This window comes from Lotus japonicus, chromosome 1, assembly GCF_012489685.1.
Source record: "Lotus japonicus ecotype B-129 chromosome 1, LjGifu_v1.2".
Classification (NCBI taxonomy): domain Eukaryota; kingdom Viridiplantae; phylum Streptophyta; class Magnoliopsida; order Fabales; family Fabaceae; genus Lotus; species Lotus japonicus.
The window spans coordinates 90,455,156-90,472,212 of record NC_080041.1 but is presented as its reverse complement, the minus strand read 5'-3'; the positions used below and the strand labels follow the sequence as shown (position 1 = coordinate 90,472,212).

The 17,057-nt window shown below is 37.0% G+C and overlaps 2 protein-coding genes across 4 annotated transcripts; both read right to left on the bottom strand.

The window, feature by feature from the left end:
- Nucleotides 1-792: 792 nt before the first annotated feature.
- LOC130727670 (protein DETOXIFICATION 48-like) lies at nt 793-3,107 on the bottom strand. The gene is made up of 2 exons (XM_057578869.1): nt 2,810-3,107; nt 793-2,536 (listed from the first exon to the last, which is right to left on the bottom strand). Exons 1-2 carry the CDS (start codon nt 2,936-2,938, stop codon nt 1,037-1,039), a joined length of 1,629 nt encoding a protein of 542 aa, XP_057434852.1. The 5' UTR covers nt 2,939-3,107; the 3' UTR covers nt 793-1,036.
- A 3,744-nt stretch (nt 3,108-6,851) lies between these two features.
- LOC130727671 (sucrose transport protein SUC4-like) lies at nt 6,852-13,360 on the bottom strand. Of its 3 annotated transcripts, none has more exons than XM_057578871.1 (6): nt 11,976-13,360; nt 10,666-11,405; nt 10,155-10,218; nt 10,027-10,070; nt 7,866-8,025; nt 6,852-7,311 (listed from the first exon to the last, which is right to left on the bottom strand). In XM_057578871.1, exons 1-5 carry the CDS (start codon nt 12,487-12,489, stop codon nt 7,867-7,869), a joined length of 1,521 nt encoding a protein of 506 aa, XP_057434854.1. In that variant the 5' UTR covers nt 12,490-13,360; the 3' UTR covers nt 6,852-7,311; nt 7,866. The 3 variants fall into 3 exon arrangements, 2 of the variants coding, with proteins under 2 accessions (XP_057434854.1, XP_057434853.1); XR_009015416.1 differs by having other exon boundaries at nt 6,912-7,311; nt 7,803-8,025; nt 11,976-13,358; XM_057578870.1 differs by lacking the exon at nt 6,852-7,311 and having other exon boundaries at nt 7,625-8,025; nt 11,976-13,357.
- Between the last annotated feature and the right edge of the window lie 3,697 nt (nt 13,361-17,057).

Here is a 17,057-nt window from a genome sequence, read left to right as displayed (position 1 = left end):
TGAGTCTTGTACATCCACATTAAGATTATTTCACATTAAGTACTACTATTTATTTTCATGAAAAATGGCACTTCCACGAATTCTTCATCCGAAAACTCATCGAACCATATTTGAGTTTTCATGTAGCCACATTTGCTTTTTTTAAATGCTAGTTAATAGTAACCAATGGGCCTATTGGATTTTTGGAGGATATTGTAAAACTTTGGCTTAATTGCAACTTTGGTCCCTCACCTAATTTAATTATATGAATGGTCCCCGACGTTGTAGGTCGTGTGCAACGTTAGTCCTACCGTTTATTTCTTAATGGAGGAGACTTACGTGGACGTCTAGTTGGAGAGAAAAAGGAGGCATGAGAAGAGAGGGAAGCACGTGAGTATCACGTGAACTCACGTGAACCTTATATGAACCCATTATACCCAAATCTGAAACCCTAGGGATCTAAATCGTGTTACCTTCTTCGTTCTAGGGAGGTAAGGGGTTTGGGTATAATGGGTTCAGATAAGGGTCACGTGATACTCACGTGCTTCCCTCTCTCTTCATACCTCCTTTCTTTCTCCAATTGGACGTTCACGTAAGCCTCCTCCATTAAGAAATAAACGGTAGGACTAACGTTGCACACAGCCTACAACGTCGGGGACCATCCATGTAATTAAATTAGGTGGAGGACCAAAATCGTGGTATTGATAAACGTCGGGGACCAAAGTTACAATTAAGCCTAAAACTTTTTTTTCTCATACATGGTACTCTAACTCAAGAAATTATTTTAGAAAAGTTAAAGATGTATCACTTAAATCAACCACGTTAAGTTGTCTTAAGAATATAATTACATGTATAATTTAATATTCTAAAATATAAAATAAATGTATGCTTAATTCAAATTCAACACTAGAAAAGGGAAAAAAAGAAATAGATAATCAATTTGGGATAACTAAGTGGAATTTTTTTTTCCTACAGTACAATCCAATAAATGGATTCTCTCAAGGAATGGAACAAAGAAACATGGTTAATTAATTTAGTGAGTGTTCGGCAGTGGGTATCAATTAATGAGTAGTGGGTCTGTTTCAAGTAACCCTGTCTGAGTAACCTCATCATCACTGATAACTATCTTTTGAAGATGATCATCATTGCTACTCAGTACTGTTTTTGTGAATGTGGGTAGAGAAGAATCAGCATCAGCATCAGCATCAGTAGCTGAATTTTTTGTGAGCTCCTTTGCCCTTTCTACCTGAGCATTCCAATCTGTTCTGCAAAGAACTAACAGCATGAGACCCGCACAAGTACCTTGGGCCGCAAGTAACCCAAACCAAAGCCCGGAAAAGCCTATCTTCACCACAAACCCAAGAACAATCGCCACTGGCATACCCACAAGGTAAAAAGAGCCCAAGTTTATGTTTGCCCCGACCGCGGGCCGCGCACTGCCTCTCAACACTCCGCAGCCCGTGGTCTGGGGGCAGTTCCCGAGCTCACAAAGCCCAATAATTGGCAATGCCGCGGCCGTTAGACCAAGAATTTCCTCATCATTGGTGAACAATCTCCCCCACTGATGCCTCATCAAAGTTGTAAACACCATTGCTGAAAAGCCCAAGCCCACAGCACAAAACATTGACACCATCATTGAAACCCGGGCTTTTGCTGGGTTTTTTGCTCCTAACTCGTTCCCCACTCTGGTTGAAACACCAAGACTAAGAGATGAAGGAAAAACATAGACTAACGATGTTGTTTGAATAAGAATCCCCATTGAAGCAATGGTGGCTTTTGGGTTCACCAAAAGCCCACACACCATGATCATGAGCTCGTACCACCACCATTCTAGACAAACAGAGATGCAAGTTGGAATAGCCAGAGCAAGTAATGAAGACCACCCCTTAAGGCAATCCATGCTCGGAGAAACCCATGAATCTTTGTAAACACCAGAGAAGTAAACAAAGGAGAAGAGGAAGAGGAAGAAGTTGAGGTTAGTCCAAACCATTGCAATGGCTACCCCTGCTATCCCCATTTTGAAATGCACAACTAGAAGGAAATTCAAGGGAATATGGAGTAAAACAGAGAAAGCAGAGCAATATGATAATGGCAATGTTATGCTCTGAGTTCTGAGGTAAATACGAAGAGGGTGGAGGAGTGAGAGAAAAAAGAGGTCTGGTATGGAAAAGAGAATGAAAATTTGTGCCTTTGATGAAATCTCTTCGTCTTGGCCACAAAACAAAAGGATTCTCTTCATGTTGAGCCATGTCAGTGAAATGGGGATGGAAGTTGAGAGAAGGAGGAGTACGGTTCTTTGAAGGGTTAAGCCGAGAATCTTCCATTGTTTTGCTCCATAGGCTTGTCCGCAGATAGGTTCCATTCCCATGGCTAAGCCGGAGATGACAGAGTAGCCGGTGATGTTGGCGAAACCGATGGCGAGTGAGCCTCCGGCGAGTTCCGCATCGCCAAGGTAGCCGAGGAAGAGCATGGAGATCATGGCTCTAGAGTATAAGACCAAACCAGTGATAGCTGTTGGGCCTGATATTTTCCCTATGGCCTTCATTTCTTCCAAGACCTGAAAGAAAGAAAAAAATATAAATAAAGAAAATAATATTAGTTTTTTTTCGATTAATTAAGCGGGCTAAAAACGCTCGAAAAAACAAAAAGTAGAAACAATATTAGTTAATAACAAGAGCGTGCTATCATAAACTGGCATTTTTTGTTTTTTCATGTGATGTGACTATAGAAACAGCAACTAGCATAACTTCATTTAATTCACATTCACACAAAAAAAAATGATAATTTGCTAGATTTTCTTTTGTACTTATTTATTTTTCTCTTCCATTACCTCCTTAGTGGTTGGCCATCTGTGAAGTTCATCTTGAAATTGATCATCAAGAGGAAGATTCATCATGTCTTTGGTTTTTGTGGGACAAAGGAATGGGGATATTGCTGAAGATGGTTTGGAATTACACATGACTCACTACTAGTTCAAGCTTTGGATATGAATATACACACGAGTTAAGAGAAGAGAGATATGTGTATATATTTATATAACAAAGGATGGAAAGCTTAGGCTTAGTGATTGTGCACTTGGTTTGATCTTGAAGTAGTTTGAGAGAATGTGTGTGTATATGGGGAGGAAGAGGAAGAAGGGGAGTGTGTTTTTATGCATGAAAGACTTGGGGCCTACAAAGGTACGTGTCATAAATGGAAAGAAATGGTGAAACTATAGTATATCAATTGCAAAGGGAAATTTTTTCTTTTTCACAAATCATGTTTCACCAGAAGATAATAAAAAGAATAAAGAAAGAGAAAGAGCAAAGCTTGAACGGAAGAAATATGCTTTATGGAGGCAACCGACTTTGGCTTTTTGCTCAAAATTGTAGAGTGTTTATTATATGATTATTTGTTAAAAAAGTGAAAATCGAGTTGAGTATGGCATCTGGAGAACAGAAGCACATAAAGCATCCTTCTTCACCTTTGAGTGTGGAGAGGAAACAAGTTCTTCTGCCTTATCTTTTCCCTAAAAGGGATGGACAGATTTATTCGCTTTAATGGTTGTTTTAGCCGTCAAATACTCAAATTGATGACAGAGTTTGATTTGAGATTACCCTATTAGTGGCTTAAACTCTCTTGTTACTAGTGGATTGTATGTGGATAATCTTTTAAAACACTGCATTTTGCTTTTGATGGAGAGAAGCTTTGGGAATGCCAAGTGGAAATGATGGAGAAGCCAATTCCCCATTCACCAACTAGTGAAATGAAACCATGATTGTTATATTATAATTGTTTTTAATTTGTTATTAATTATTATCATCGCACTTCCTTCTCCTTTTTTATTTCTGCTGGTGTGGCATTGTGTACTTTTGACAGGAAAATGTTTAGTAGAACCCAATAGGTGTAGAGCTCTAAAGTGAGAAAGGAAGAGAAGTAATGAATGTGATACATGATGAATGATTGCATATTACTAGCACGAGACCGACAAAAACATCATTCAACCAATGAATGCCTACAAATCATAACTCATTTTGAAATTACAAGGGCTTACACAGATACATGTGGTTTATATTTGTGCTGAATATTAAATTCTAATATACTTTTACTGTAACATACTTTGTTTTGTTTTTTTATGGTAAACTGTTGGTTGCTAATTTGTAATGCAACAAGAATGTTTGGCATTGCATGTTCTTTAAGGCAGGCAAGCCATTCATGTCCCAAATTTTCCCAACCCATTGCTAACACTAACTACTGTGTATATTTAAGACCATGTGAAGCACCCCCTAAAGGCAGAAACATTCCCTTGACTTCTGTCTTACAGACGAAACAAGTTTTCTCTTCATCCAATTTAGGCCCTACAGACTTCTGTGCCTCTTGCTGGAATCCTGTTATGCCTTTGTTGAATGTTTACTCCCCCCTTAGGAGACATATAGGTTGAAATATAGACGTGATTAGACCATATTATCAAGCAATATACGAATTGAATTTTGAGGAATTGCTTGGTTTTTATAGCAGCAATAGAAGACAATTAAATAAAAAAACATTTTTAATGGGAACAACATTACTAGTTCATTTATCAAGTACTCATCAGCTACTAGCTACTAGCATACTTGGATTAATTTCTCTTTCATCACAATTAACTTTGAAATTCAACAAGTACTCAAAGAAGTTTTTTCTCATAATTGATTCCGACTTTAAAATCAATGGCAAAAAGATTTCCAAATATGCACTATAGTTCGTTGGCCTTGCATTTAGGTTTCAAAGGAAGCTGATCAGAGATTGGCATGGCATGGCACTTTTTAAAAAAGTTGTTGAGTTCCGTCCTGGGATTTTATTGAGTAACAAAAGGTCAAAACAAACCAGTGGATATTATATTGCATTTTTTTCCTATTTTCCCTTTAATAAAAGGTTATCTTGGTGAATCAATATCTTATATGTATGGATTATGGAGGTAGGTGTTAGTGTCATGGAGGGACCACCTGTGGCGTTAATGGAGGAGAATGATGGTAGCTGGCCGTATGGAGAAGAGACAGATGGGAAATGGGAAACACTGGAGAGCAAAATTACGTGCACAAATCACAAGATTCACAACCATTTAATTCTGAATTTGGATGAGTCTGTCTCTGTATTGGAAAGCATGGCGTTTTCTATGAGGAAACAGAACCACCACCACTGCTCCACCATCATCAGCTCCAACACATAGCAGATATACTCTCTTTTTCTTTTCCCTTGCAGTCTGAGTCTGAGCAATTTCTGCAATCAATCTTTTATCTTCTAGACAAATAAAGAAACAAACGTTTTAATTTTGTTTCATACTTTCTTCGTATAATAGTATAAAAATTCCCTGAAATCGATGCCATCCCATGTCAGATTCCATTGTATGTAGCTCACACCTAGTGAACGTGAATGAAAGATAAGTATCATGCAAGGGAACCAGTGCTTAGAAAATAAAGCAGTTGCAGAAGTTCCGACAATGGACAAGTTAAAACCAAGCCCAAAAAAGGTCTCATCCAAAGAACGAATCAAAATTGGAAGCATAACTCGTCCCAAATTTGGCAAGATAAAATGAACTGGCAAAAAGCTGCAGAGTAAGTTCTAGAGATCCCTTCCACTAGGGGTGGGAATAGGCCAGGCCGTTCGTAGGGGCCTATGGCCTAGCCTACCACAGGCCCAGACCAGGCCAGGCCAAATTGGTAAATAGGCAAGACTTAGGCTTTTTGAAAAGCCTATTTAGTTAAAAAGGCCAGGCTCAGGCCATTCAACAAGCCTTGTAAGTCTTACAGGCTAGCCTATTTAAGTAAATATGATTAGTATTTTTTTTGGTAAATTGTAAATATGATAAGTATAAATATATTTTACCCTTGATCATGTCTATATATTAGAAATTTATAATAATATCTTGATATTATATACTTATTGAGATTTTTATATATTTAAGCAAATTGACTTATATAACGATTCAAAGTTATAAGTCTTTTTAAAAATAAATATATGACGTATTTAAATATCTTAATATGACGTGTGATTTTAAATTGACTCTCCAACTCTAAGAAACCAACATAATCTCATTTAGTTTCATCACTACCTATTAGCTAATAATATTATAAGTCTGATTGTTGAAAATATTATTTTAGTATAATTTAACCCGTTAGCTTATAAGTTTGATAGCTTCTTTACAGATAAATTTGTTAACAAACGTAAAACTCTTGTTGTGAAACGTGTCTTTAAACAGGCTACCAGGCCAAGCCAGGCTTTCGGAAGGCTCAGGCCAGGCTCGAAAAAAAGTCTTTAATAGGTCATAGGCCAGGCTCAGGCCTTAAGATTTTTAAACAGGTTAGGCCTATTTAAGCAAAGCCTACCTATGCCCAGCCTATTCCCACCCCTACCTTCCACCCAAGGGATTTGATTGAATAACTTGAAACAGACTCAAGTATGGCGTAGAAATTTGAAGTTATCAATAAGAAAGATATCTTAAAACAAGTTGTCTCATTGGAGATCAGGCAGAATATTATTCAACAAGTTCCAGTAACTCGAATAGATTCGCTAATTTTGGTTCCCTGTTTAGATTTTGATTACTCTTCTCTATACGAGTCAATTTTGACTTTGTTTAAATATCCGTTGGTATCAGAGTAAACGGACAACAAAAAACAAATAGAACTCATCTTATAAATTAAGATAAGATTACTTTTACATTGTATTCAAATAGAACACACTTAATCCCCGAGCTGTAAATTATTACTATTAGCCTGCAAAATCTAACTCCAAACTTCACAGGCTAAACTGGTAAATTACAATTGTGAAGTTGGCAAGAGGTTCGTAGATTGAATCACTAGTAGTTAGGACAAATGATGATATAAAGGTTGGTATATTTAAATGCTCTTTTGAGTCCTACAGGCATCGTACTGAGAATTGAAAGCCAATCAGACTTTCATGAAGAATGAAGTGTATTTAATACTGGAATTTATTCCATGGTTCAAAAGAAGCAAAATAAATTAAATGACCATTATATCAAACCCGTCGTTCAAGAATTATGTTTAAAGAAAAATGTTATACCCAGGAGCACTAAAACCGTGTCTCAATCAAGCTTTCCACCAGCACAATTAACATATTCAATGTTGGCCACTAAGAACATCCATCAAACTAATACTAGTACTACAAACAAATGAAACATTTTTTTAAGATTTTAATACATCATACTTTTTTTTGGAAAGATATTCATCATGCTTGAAGCACAGACGCATTATAATCAGCATTGCCTCAAAATAAAAGAACATTTTATGTGGAATAATTCCAATTCAGCAGCAACTCACCGTGGTTGGAAAGGATGTTGCCCATGAGTAATTTTGGAACCTACAAAAGATGCCCCAACTAAACTTTTACACTGCATTTAGCCTTTAAAACAAAGGTCTTTCGAGACAAAGGTCTTTCGAAGGTGGGACAGATTTACAATGAAGAAATTCCCCACTGTTTTAAGATAATCTTTCAATCAATAGAATGGTGACAGCTTTTATGATTACATTTGAGTTGCCAGAATGTTTGGAAAAGCACTGCTATATGAATTACTTCTTTTACATTATTCCCTACAATAACATTCTCACTGTTTTAAACAGATCACTCATTCATCAGGATCACCAATAAGAGATAGAAAAACCGGACCAAAACATCAGAAAATAATAGGACTCAAAATTTAGCTCATTGGCTTTAAATAATGACCAATAAGATGAAAACACATAAATGTACTTATTTGTATTAAAAAATTGGTGGGGGGGAGGGGGGTCTTGATAAAAGGAAGGGTCAAAAAAATAGAAGAAAAACATAATTATATACAAATTATTTGCTACCTGTTCATTTTCTTAATCTCTCTTCGAATGAAATCTGTGCCAAAAGCAGAAAGAACATGATACCTCATACTTGGCTTCTAGGCCTTTGACCACCAGATCGAGGAATGGCCAAGACAGCTATGAGTCCACTGATGAGGGCTGCAACAGCTGCCACAGCAAAGGCTGGAGAGTTTCCTCCACCAAATAGCTGATCCCATGGTCCACTTCCCAAAGACACCACCATCTATTTGAACAATAAAAAATAATAAATTCAGTAGCTCAAAAATGCAAATCTTACACACAACAAAGATCCTTTCTTACATGGTTTTTGTATAAACAAGAAAAGTCTCCAGTAACTAGAACTACAAAAATGTTCATGAATGTTATGATTTGCTATCTCAGTATACTTTTCATGAACCAACTACCCTACAAGGTTAAGCTATTGGGTGAAGATACATAAATGATTTAATATTATGTTTCTTATATGCCTCTACACACAAGAGACCATTGAACATGACGTGTGGACAATGCACAGACCACTTAGTCATAGCAGCTCTAATATCATATCATGAACCAACTATCCCAGAAGCTTTAAACTATTGGGTGAAAACACGTGTATGGTTTTATATTATAATTCTATTATATTATCTCTCTTCAGTCTGTTGATTGAAATGTGATATGGAAGAAAACAAGTAACAAAGTGGGTTGGTGTAGTGGTTCTGCAATTCGTCCCTTTAGCAACTGGTGGGGGTTTCGAATCCCAACTCTAGTGAATGGGAAAAAACTCATTGGCCAACCCAATACTGCTTAGTGTGCTGACTGTAGAACGCATCACACATCAAAGCCTTCTCTGCCTCTGAGAATTTCTTCACTTCGGATACTCCCTTGGCCTCACAGATGAGCCATCCATAAGCCCCTCTTTCATCAAATTCTGGAATCATCGTCAAGATCGGTACCCACAGCTCCAAGGATGGAGCTCTGATACCAATTGATAGAACCAGCCAAGAAAGTAGAGAGAGAGAGAGTATTATTATGCAAGATAAACCCTAATCCCTAATAGGAATTAGAAACGGATACATGAATCTGGTGAGTATTCGAGAGACCCATTTTCTCTCCACAGCTGAATAACAGAAAAACCTCTCTAACCTCCCCTTTCTCTTATTTATAGGACAATTGTCCTTACTAACTAACTATCCACCCTTAGTCTATGTTGCAAACTCATATACAAATACACATATACTGACAACTGACATCCGACTCGGGTAGTTACTTTGCCCTTCTCGAGTAAACCTGAGTTATATTAGGATTTAGGCCTAACAGATGAAGACCTATCAGAAACATTGATGGTAGTGATGAAAAGAGACTAAAACATGTCTCAAACAAAGGACCCACAAGCCGAAAGAGGGTTCCCAAAGAGAGTGCCAAATGGAGTCAGCCTCCTTGATGACAGCTGAACACAAAATTAACGTACATGAACCAGATAGCTCTGATAATAACTTGAAATTAGAGAAACTAAATATGTTATTAGAACTTACTTTGACCTATTGGGGTGTGTGCGCGCGTGCGCGCGTGTGTTTAAGGTAAAATGGTAAAAAGGAAAAGGACCAATCTCTAAGGTATGATCCTACTATCCTATAATTCTCTAGACTTTCCTATAATACAAATATACACAAACTCAAATAAAATCAAATCACATATAATCTAACACACAAATCACAATAAGACACACTCAGCTTTTTTATGTCAAAGTTCCCACGCCAATTTATATGCTTCTTAGCGAAGAAGCATCCCAAAAGTGATAGCAATGTCACCCCAACGTGAAAACTACTGTACTTACAGTTTTACTTGGCAAAATCCCTTGGGAGAAACCAAAGAGTCATGTTTCATATTTAGGTTAAGGCAACTTCACAATACCGGAGCACAGACTATAATCTTACTGCCTATTGCCACTAAAGGTATTAGTATCAGAAGACCTGTCTCAACCTAAATTAATCGATTATTCAAATTATGAAATTTTATCTAGTGGTGTGCAGTTAGTGTGCAAGATTCAGGGCCACTTCTGCAATTTAATTCAAGATAAATATATTGTTATCGTTGAATAAGTTCATGTAAACATCTAATGAAATGGTAAATAAATCCATCTAGCTTCATTTGGATTTTAAATCCCCATCCACTTCCAACCAAAAAAAGGGTTAATAATTTAACTTTAACTGTTAAAAGAAAAGGGATTCAAAAGAAGCAATACCTGTGGGAACACTATTGCAAGATTTAGGATTCCCATTGACAATCCTGAAAGTACCAACAATTGATTTAAATAGTTATACAATCATATATCCAAGAAAGAAAAATAAATAAGGTGTCATTCTTGCCCACCTTGGCCAAGCCCCAATGGCTGAATATGCGTGGATATTAAGGCATAAGGAACACTGTAAGTGATCTGAAATAATTTATATAAGAAGTCAGTGTAAATCAAGCATAGGACTCTCGAATAATATACATATATTTCACTTTCAGCACATGCATGATGCATAGTTGATGGGGGCATTTCCAATTTTTCATTTGGACACATCTCGATTCTCAAACTAAAAGGTATCACGAAATATGCTAGTTTGAGATACAAGGAGATTATGCAGGACAAGATTCATTCAAGAGTCAAGACATTTCACATGTACGAGCCACCGAGATATTTGAAAGAGAAAAGCAGAGAAGATCAGGAAGCCAAAATCAAGTCAATTCTTCACATGTATGAGCTAGAGACTTCAAAAAGAAGTGCAAAATGACATTGAGTGTTTATTTTAAGGAAACATAAGAGACAAAATGGATGGCTTCGCTAGAAAAAAAATGAACAGAAAATATGCATTTAGCAGTATATAGAGCAACTTACTGCCAGGGGAAACCCAAGAATGGTAAAGATCATCAATGAAGCTATCACGATGCTAGTTGGTGGTAAATGTTTGCCTACATAGCCAATATAGTTTGCCACATAGGTTACTACAAGCATTGCAACAAAGCAGACAGCCATTAGGATATTTGAGACTCCCCACACAAACCCAGCCCCCCGGTTCCTGCATAGCCTCTCCATGAGTAGCGATGTTATTCCAAGAACAACTGAATTAAGCACTAAACCAAGTGCCCCCATTCTAACTCCAATATCATAATTAGGGCCTTCATTTGGCTCACCACCATAAATCTCCCGGCCCATCCAATCAGTATCAAATAGAAGAAATGGAAACCACCCAATCCATGTTAGAGCAGTAACAGACAATATTATCCATATAGGTTTTGAAAAATATTTGAATGTCCCAAACATCTCCCACAGGAAAGCTTCTTCTGCACTACCTGACTCTCCTGCCCCTTCTTCAACAGGGTGTGCACCACTTGAATTTAAAGGAACTTCATGGGCTGATACGGTGCTGATATAGGTGGTGATCACAATGAAAATAATGTCGAGAAAGAAAGCAGACTTGAGATTCGCACAACTAACATTGCATGCAGGGGTAAGCGTGAAAGGAAAGACCTTGTACCAACCACTGTATGATCCAGTTGCATATCCAAGAATATTACCAATCGCCATAAATAGGGAGAAATAGGCATTCGCCACACGTGTCCTTCGGTCATCCTTGCCTTACATCCAAAGAAAAAGATACATAAATAACAAAAACAAATGAAAGGCGTCAATGCTTCATTTGCTTTTCACAGCTCATCATTGAAGGTCATCTTTGCACAAAGAAATTTAAGAGAAACACGTGTATGCACTTTATCAGTGCATATACAAGTCAATTGATGTTGAAAACTTGAAATGCCCTTATGGAAATTGCAGACAGTGTTGTCAAATCGCGATCGCAGTGAGCCAAAAATCCGCTATTTAGCCGCGAATAGCGGGAATATTGCGCTATAGTGGGCAATAGCGGCGTCGCGATTAGCCAAAAATCAGCTACGCTATAGCGGCGGCGTATAGCCGCTATTTGATAACACTGATTGCAGTTAACCAACATAGCATCTCACAATAATGACAGAAAATGCAACAGCACACAGCACAACTGAACATCCAGTATCCAGAACTATACAGTAATCTAATTTCCAAAAACAAAAGTCATGGTTCATGGTTGCACAATAATCAATTAGGGATTTCATATACACCACAATAATTGCAAATTGAATTAGTCTAGATCATCAAATGGATGAGAATTTTACCAGTGAGATCACCAAGCAAAGCTCTACAAGGACCTTGAGTGACATTGTTAGCCACATCCAAAATCCAAAACCCGAACACGAAAAACGCCACGGCGGCCGGCCGATGAGTCTTAGTATCACCAAACCTCCACCCCAAGTCAGCGGCGTGACCAATAATAAGAACAGAGACAATGATAAACAAAGCTCCGGACACAATAAACGGTCTCCGGCGGCCGAAGCGGTTGGTGCAGCGGTCACTCATGTGGCCAACCAAGGGCTGAACGAAGAGCCCAGAGAGCGGGCCGCAGAGCCATATGATGCTGGCCCACGCGTGCGGGATCCCGAGCTGCTGCACGTAGGGTGTGAGGAGGGAGAGCTGTAGGGCCCAGCCGAACTGAATGCCGCCGGCGACTGATGCGACTTTGAGGAGCTGAGTGAGGGGGACCCTGGCTCGTGGCTTGGGTCGGGGTTTGGAGCGGCGGTTGCGTTGTTGTTGTTGTTGTTGTTGGCGGTGAGTGGTGTCGGGATTGGCCATTGTGAGTGGTAGTGTTGTTCGGCCGAGGGGATGGTTTCTTCAGTGTCTAGCTTGTTTGCAATCTCCATGGGACCGTTTCCTTCGGCCATCACGGAAGACCAGGAGGAGAGAGAGAGAAGCTAGAGAGAGAAGTGGCGGGTTCGATGGAGATGGTGTATTGTTGTCCTAGTGTCATTCTTCTGGTGTGGTGTGAGTGTGAGTGTGAGGAGTGACGGTGCAGTTCACTCAGTGTTATTTCTTTTTTATTACCAAAATGCCCTCGTCTTATGATCTATGGGCTATCTATCCATGGATCCATCCTCAACTAATGGCTATAGTTTTTGAAATGGATGGGCCAAGCCCAAATACAATGTGCAAGTTTCTTGCTAGGCCTAAGAAAAAAAACTAAACTCAATGTGGGCCTGCTAGTTGACAAATGGGTAAAAGAACACAATTGGATAAAAGGAGAAGTAACTAGTTTTAAGTTTTAACGCGATTATTTAAAAAAAAAAAAAAACTAGTTTAACTTAAGATCGGTGATGCGTGTCTAAATTGTAAATTTGTTACTATATTTTTATACAATTTTGTGTCTAAATATTGCATTTTTTTTACAAAATCCACGTGTTGTGTGGTAAATATGCAATAGGAAGGTCATATGTGGAAAAAAATGGAAAAGAGAATAAAAACTCGTGCAATAAAGCAAAAGAAAAAGGTTATGATTTGAAGAGAAGGCAAGGTTGTGGAGTTCACAAAGCATTGCCCGGCCGTGCTTAGAAAAAATGGAACCAGAATTGTGGCGAGCAAAAGCCACACCCGTGGTAGTTATTTTCATGGCCACTCTTGTGCCCCCTGTGTGGCATGGGCGTGCATGTGGTGTGGCTAGAAAGTTAAGGATGCTTAAATAATTTACTTTCTATTTAAGGGGACTTCGGCCAAATTAATAGAGAGCTCTTCGAATGATTTATCATGACATGGAATTTTCTTACAAGGATATTTACCACCGATATAGTGATTAACACTATCACCACAAATGCTTGCATCAAACAATAAATGGCGAGTCACGAAAGGTATTTTATTCTCATTAGCAAAAATCCCTCGACCTCATGATTTCAGATGAAGTAAGAGCATTTTCAATGCTAGGTTCTTAGTTCTTAGCATTATTCATGAGGCTTGGTTTCTAAAGTCATTTTCCTTGGAGTGGGGTGTTGGTTTGGTTAGTAGTAGACTCTGTCTCTTGTATTTTTTCTTTTGTTTCTTTTTCCTCTCCCCTTTTTGTATTGGGTTGAAGTATACCTTGTACTTCTCTTCAATATAATTCTTATTGCTTATCAAAAAAATGTAGACTCGTATTGTCACATGTGATTAAGCAACTCTGTGCAAATTTTACTCCAACCATGTGTTCTTGATTATTAGTTCTTAGCATTATTTATTTAGTCTCACAATACCATTATATTAATATTTTTTCATATAATTTTAATTTAAATTAAATATTAGTTTGAATGAGAGAGAGAAAATTAATTTTTAATTCTAAGAACTAAAAAGTAAAACTCTTTATATAACAACTAGTTCTTATTTTTAAAAACTAAAAACTTAATGTCAGCTCACTCCAATAATTAAGAACTCAATTTTTAATTCTTAGCTCATAAATAAGAATTAAAAACTTTACATTAGAGATGCTCTAAGCGACCCACGCCAAACTTCATAATTAATCTCTACATGAATTATGATTGCCACTAAGGCTTTTAGCTAGCTAGGTTGGTCAATGACATTGTCACTAGCTAAAAATGCCAATTTTGACTATTGACCGCCAATTATATTTGGCCCTTCTTTGAGAAAGTGAAAAGTGTGTCTTTCTCCGATTGTTGGCATCATCTGATTGCTCTATTGTGGAGATCGACCTAGATTGTAGGCCAATGGCAAATCAATTTAATGGCACTATCCAATAGGAGAAACGATAAAGACACACTAAAAAAGATAAGACCAACAAGGTGCTAAAAAGAAAGTGATATTATTGTTGTTGTTGTTTTCCCACTAAAGGATATCGATATATAGCTAACATCACCTGCAAAATAAAGTACAAAAAGAACGTTCATGAGGATATATAATGCAAATGTAAATAGAAGATCATGCACCTTTCTAATGCAAAATTTTCATATATAACTTAGCAATCCTTTATCTACCGAGGGTCTTCATCATGGTCTAGTCTAACCTCATGGACTTGTTTTTCACACACGCGCATAGGCCCCGCCAAACACACGCCGAGGCCCGGGAAAAAGAAGGATGGAAGTCATGGAACAGAGTTAATTGATGAGTGATGAGACAGTACTCCAAAGTTCTTATGAATAATGAATAATGTGTTGCCAGCAATTTGTAAAACTATAATCAAAATTTAAGATCTAAAGGAGATACTCTAAGTTATCCATAGAATTGTTTAACTTCACCCCTAGTGGATTAATATAGAATTATATATAAAAAATAAAGTAAAAAATTATCAAATTTCTAACTCACTTATATATAAGTAAAATAAAGTCGTAATTACAATTAGTTATTGTATAATTATAATCTCTCACTTAAATAATATAAAAAACAACTTAATGTTGTCCTACTGTCCTAGTGATGATCTCTGACGCAACATGCACTATTTATTTGAAACCTTTTATTGTACCTTTGAGAAAGTGGGTCCAAACTGAGAAAACATGGGAAAATGTTTCCTTCACACCTCATTTTGAGGTGGAAGGAGGTGGAGGAGGAGAGAGATAGGAAGAAAAGAAAAAGTAAGAGAGAGAAAATATGAGATGTGATAGATGATAAGAGAAGAGAGGTAGAAACAAAAATAAGTGGAAATGAAGTGTTTAAAAGATGAGGTGTGTGTATATATCATTACTCGAAAACATGGCTAGCTACTGCATTCACATGATCCTTTTATGAAACGAAGGGGTTGTTGACTACATAAATTCATAGCACATGTGCAAACAAAAATTGGGTTAGTCGCTGAATCACTTACTAGGGGCCATGTTTCTCTTTCAAATGACAGGGTTCAAAGATAAGATGAATCTGCATGGCCAGAGTGATCTTCATCGCTGTTTGTTGTCTTTCATGTCATCTTGCATTCAATAATAATATATGGGGCTTTAATGGCACTACCACAAGATCTGGCTGAATATTCTATAATCCACACATCTTATATTATAATATAAATTATTGTATAGTATATGCTGTCTTTTCTACCTTGTAATTATTGGTAATGAAATTCAGAACAAGAATCTCTATCCTCGTTTAATTTGGTATTTATAATATTTTGTTAACACATTAATTCCACTCACCTTAACAAAAATAAAGAGAAATAAATAATATGTGATGTGATAGAAAATATATAAAGATATAAAAAAAAAGTGTAGAAATGAGATGAGAGAAAAAAAAGTGTGAATATATCATTACTATTTGTCTATTTCCCTACACAATACTATCATAAAATTGTGTCATGACTCATGACAATTGAAAATGGATGGGTATAAGAGTTATCAACTTAAATGAGTAATTTTTAATTGGTGACATAATCTTATTAGGGGAACAGAGAAGCTAAACAGAGGATCATAGTCTATGGAATTCTAGCCAGAGTGTTACTCTTTATTAATGCATTTACTTGGCTGAGAACAAATTCCTCTGTATCCTTAATTGATTAATTCCCATGAGCCAGCAATCAGAGAAGAAGGTTCCTCAAATTGATGTGCTGATAACATGATTAGGGAATAAAACTGTCCTTGGCTCCTTGCTTTATTTGAAAAACAGAATTGGAATAAAAGGGTATAGTTTGAAATTAATTACATGGGATTAGCACATGGTTCTGAGACCTAACCCGTGTTTGTAATTCTTTATTGTTGTAAAATTTTGAACAAGCAGATCGAAAATAATGTTCGGGTAAACAGTTGTAATTCATTCAAACCATATTCTTTTGGAATGTCGGACTTGGACAGTATTAACATTGGCTGAACCGAGGATCTTGAAAATAATGCTTCGAGATTTAAATATAATCCATTCGAATATAGTGAATTTGAGTTTCGCCTTTATTATGAGATAATCTTATACTATGCACTCTCATCCCCCACTAAATTATATGGGTTAAATATGTTTTAGGTTGTGTTTGTTTTTCCGTCATGTTCAAGTGAATGTTAAACATCATTAATAAAAGTGGGAAGCCTCTTTCACGTTTGGTGTGTCAGGATGCTGTGGCGGGGCTTCTTTATGACATAGAGTAGCCTCAGCTCCCCCAACATTTCTCAAATCTTTTGTATATATGTTATAATATTGTAGGAAAACCAAACTTACAATTTGTCTTCCAATGCCCCATTCACTTACGTGTCCTTGCCCAAATTGTCTTCTTTTTGATATTTTTTTTTCCTTTCAATTTTGTTCATTGGTTCGGTTGTACTTGTTATTTAGCCTCTTTCACGTATATATGATCAAGAGTCATAGTTTTTAAAATTCAAGAGTTTTTTTAGACTTAATACATCAGAAGGCCCCTGAAATTGTAAAGGGAATCAGTTTCAGGATCTGGAAAATTTTTACATCAAATTGGGTCCCTAAGTAAT

Bases quoted from the DNA above. Each gene is read 5' to 3' on its own strand.
- LOC130727671 (XM_057578871.1), bottom strand. From the start codon at position 12,489: ATGGCCAATCCCGACACCACTCACCGCCAACAACAACAACAACAACAA. The intron at 10,219-10,665 runs GTAAGTTGCTCT...AAATTATTTCAG, and splicing joins TTCTTGGGTTTCCCCTGGCA to ATCACTTACAGTGTTCCTTA. The intron at 8,026-10,026 runs GTATTGCTTCTT...TTGTTCAAATAG, and splicing joins TTGCAATAGTGTTCCCACAG to ATGGTGGTGTCTTTGGGAAG.
- LOC130727670 (XM_057578869.1), bottom strand. From the start codon at position 2,938: ATGTGTAATTCCAAACCATCTTCAGCAATATCCCCATTCCTTTGTCCC. The intron at 2,537-2,809 runs GTAATGGAAGAG...TCTTTCTTTCAG, and splicing joins GATGGCCAACCACTAAGGAG to GTCTTGGAAGAAATGAAGGC.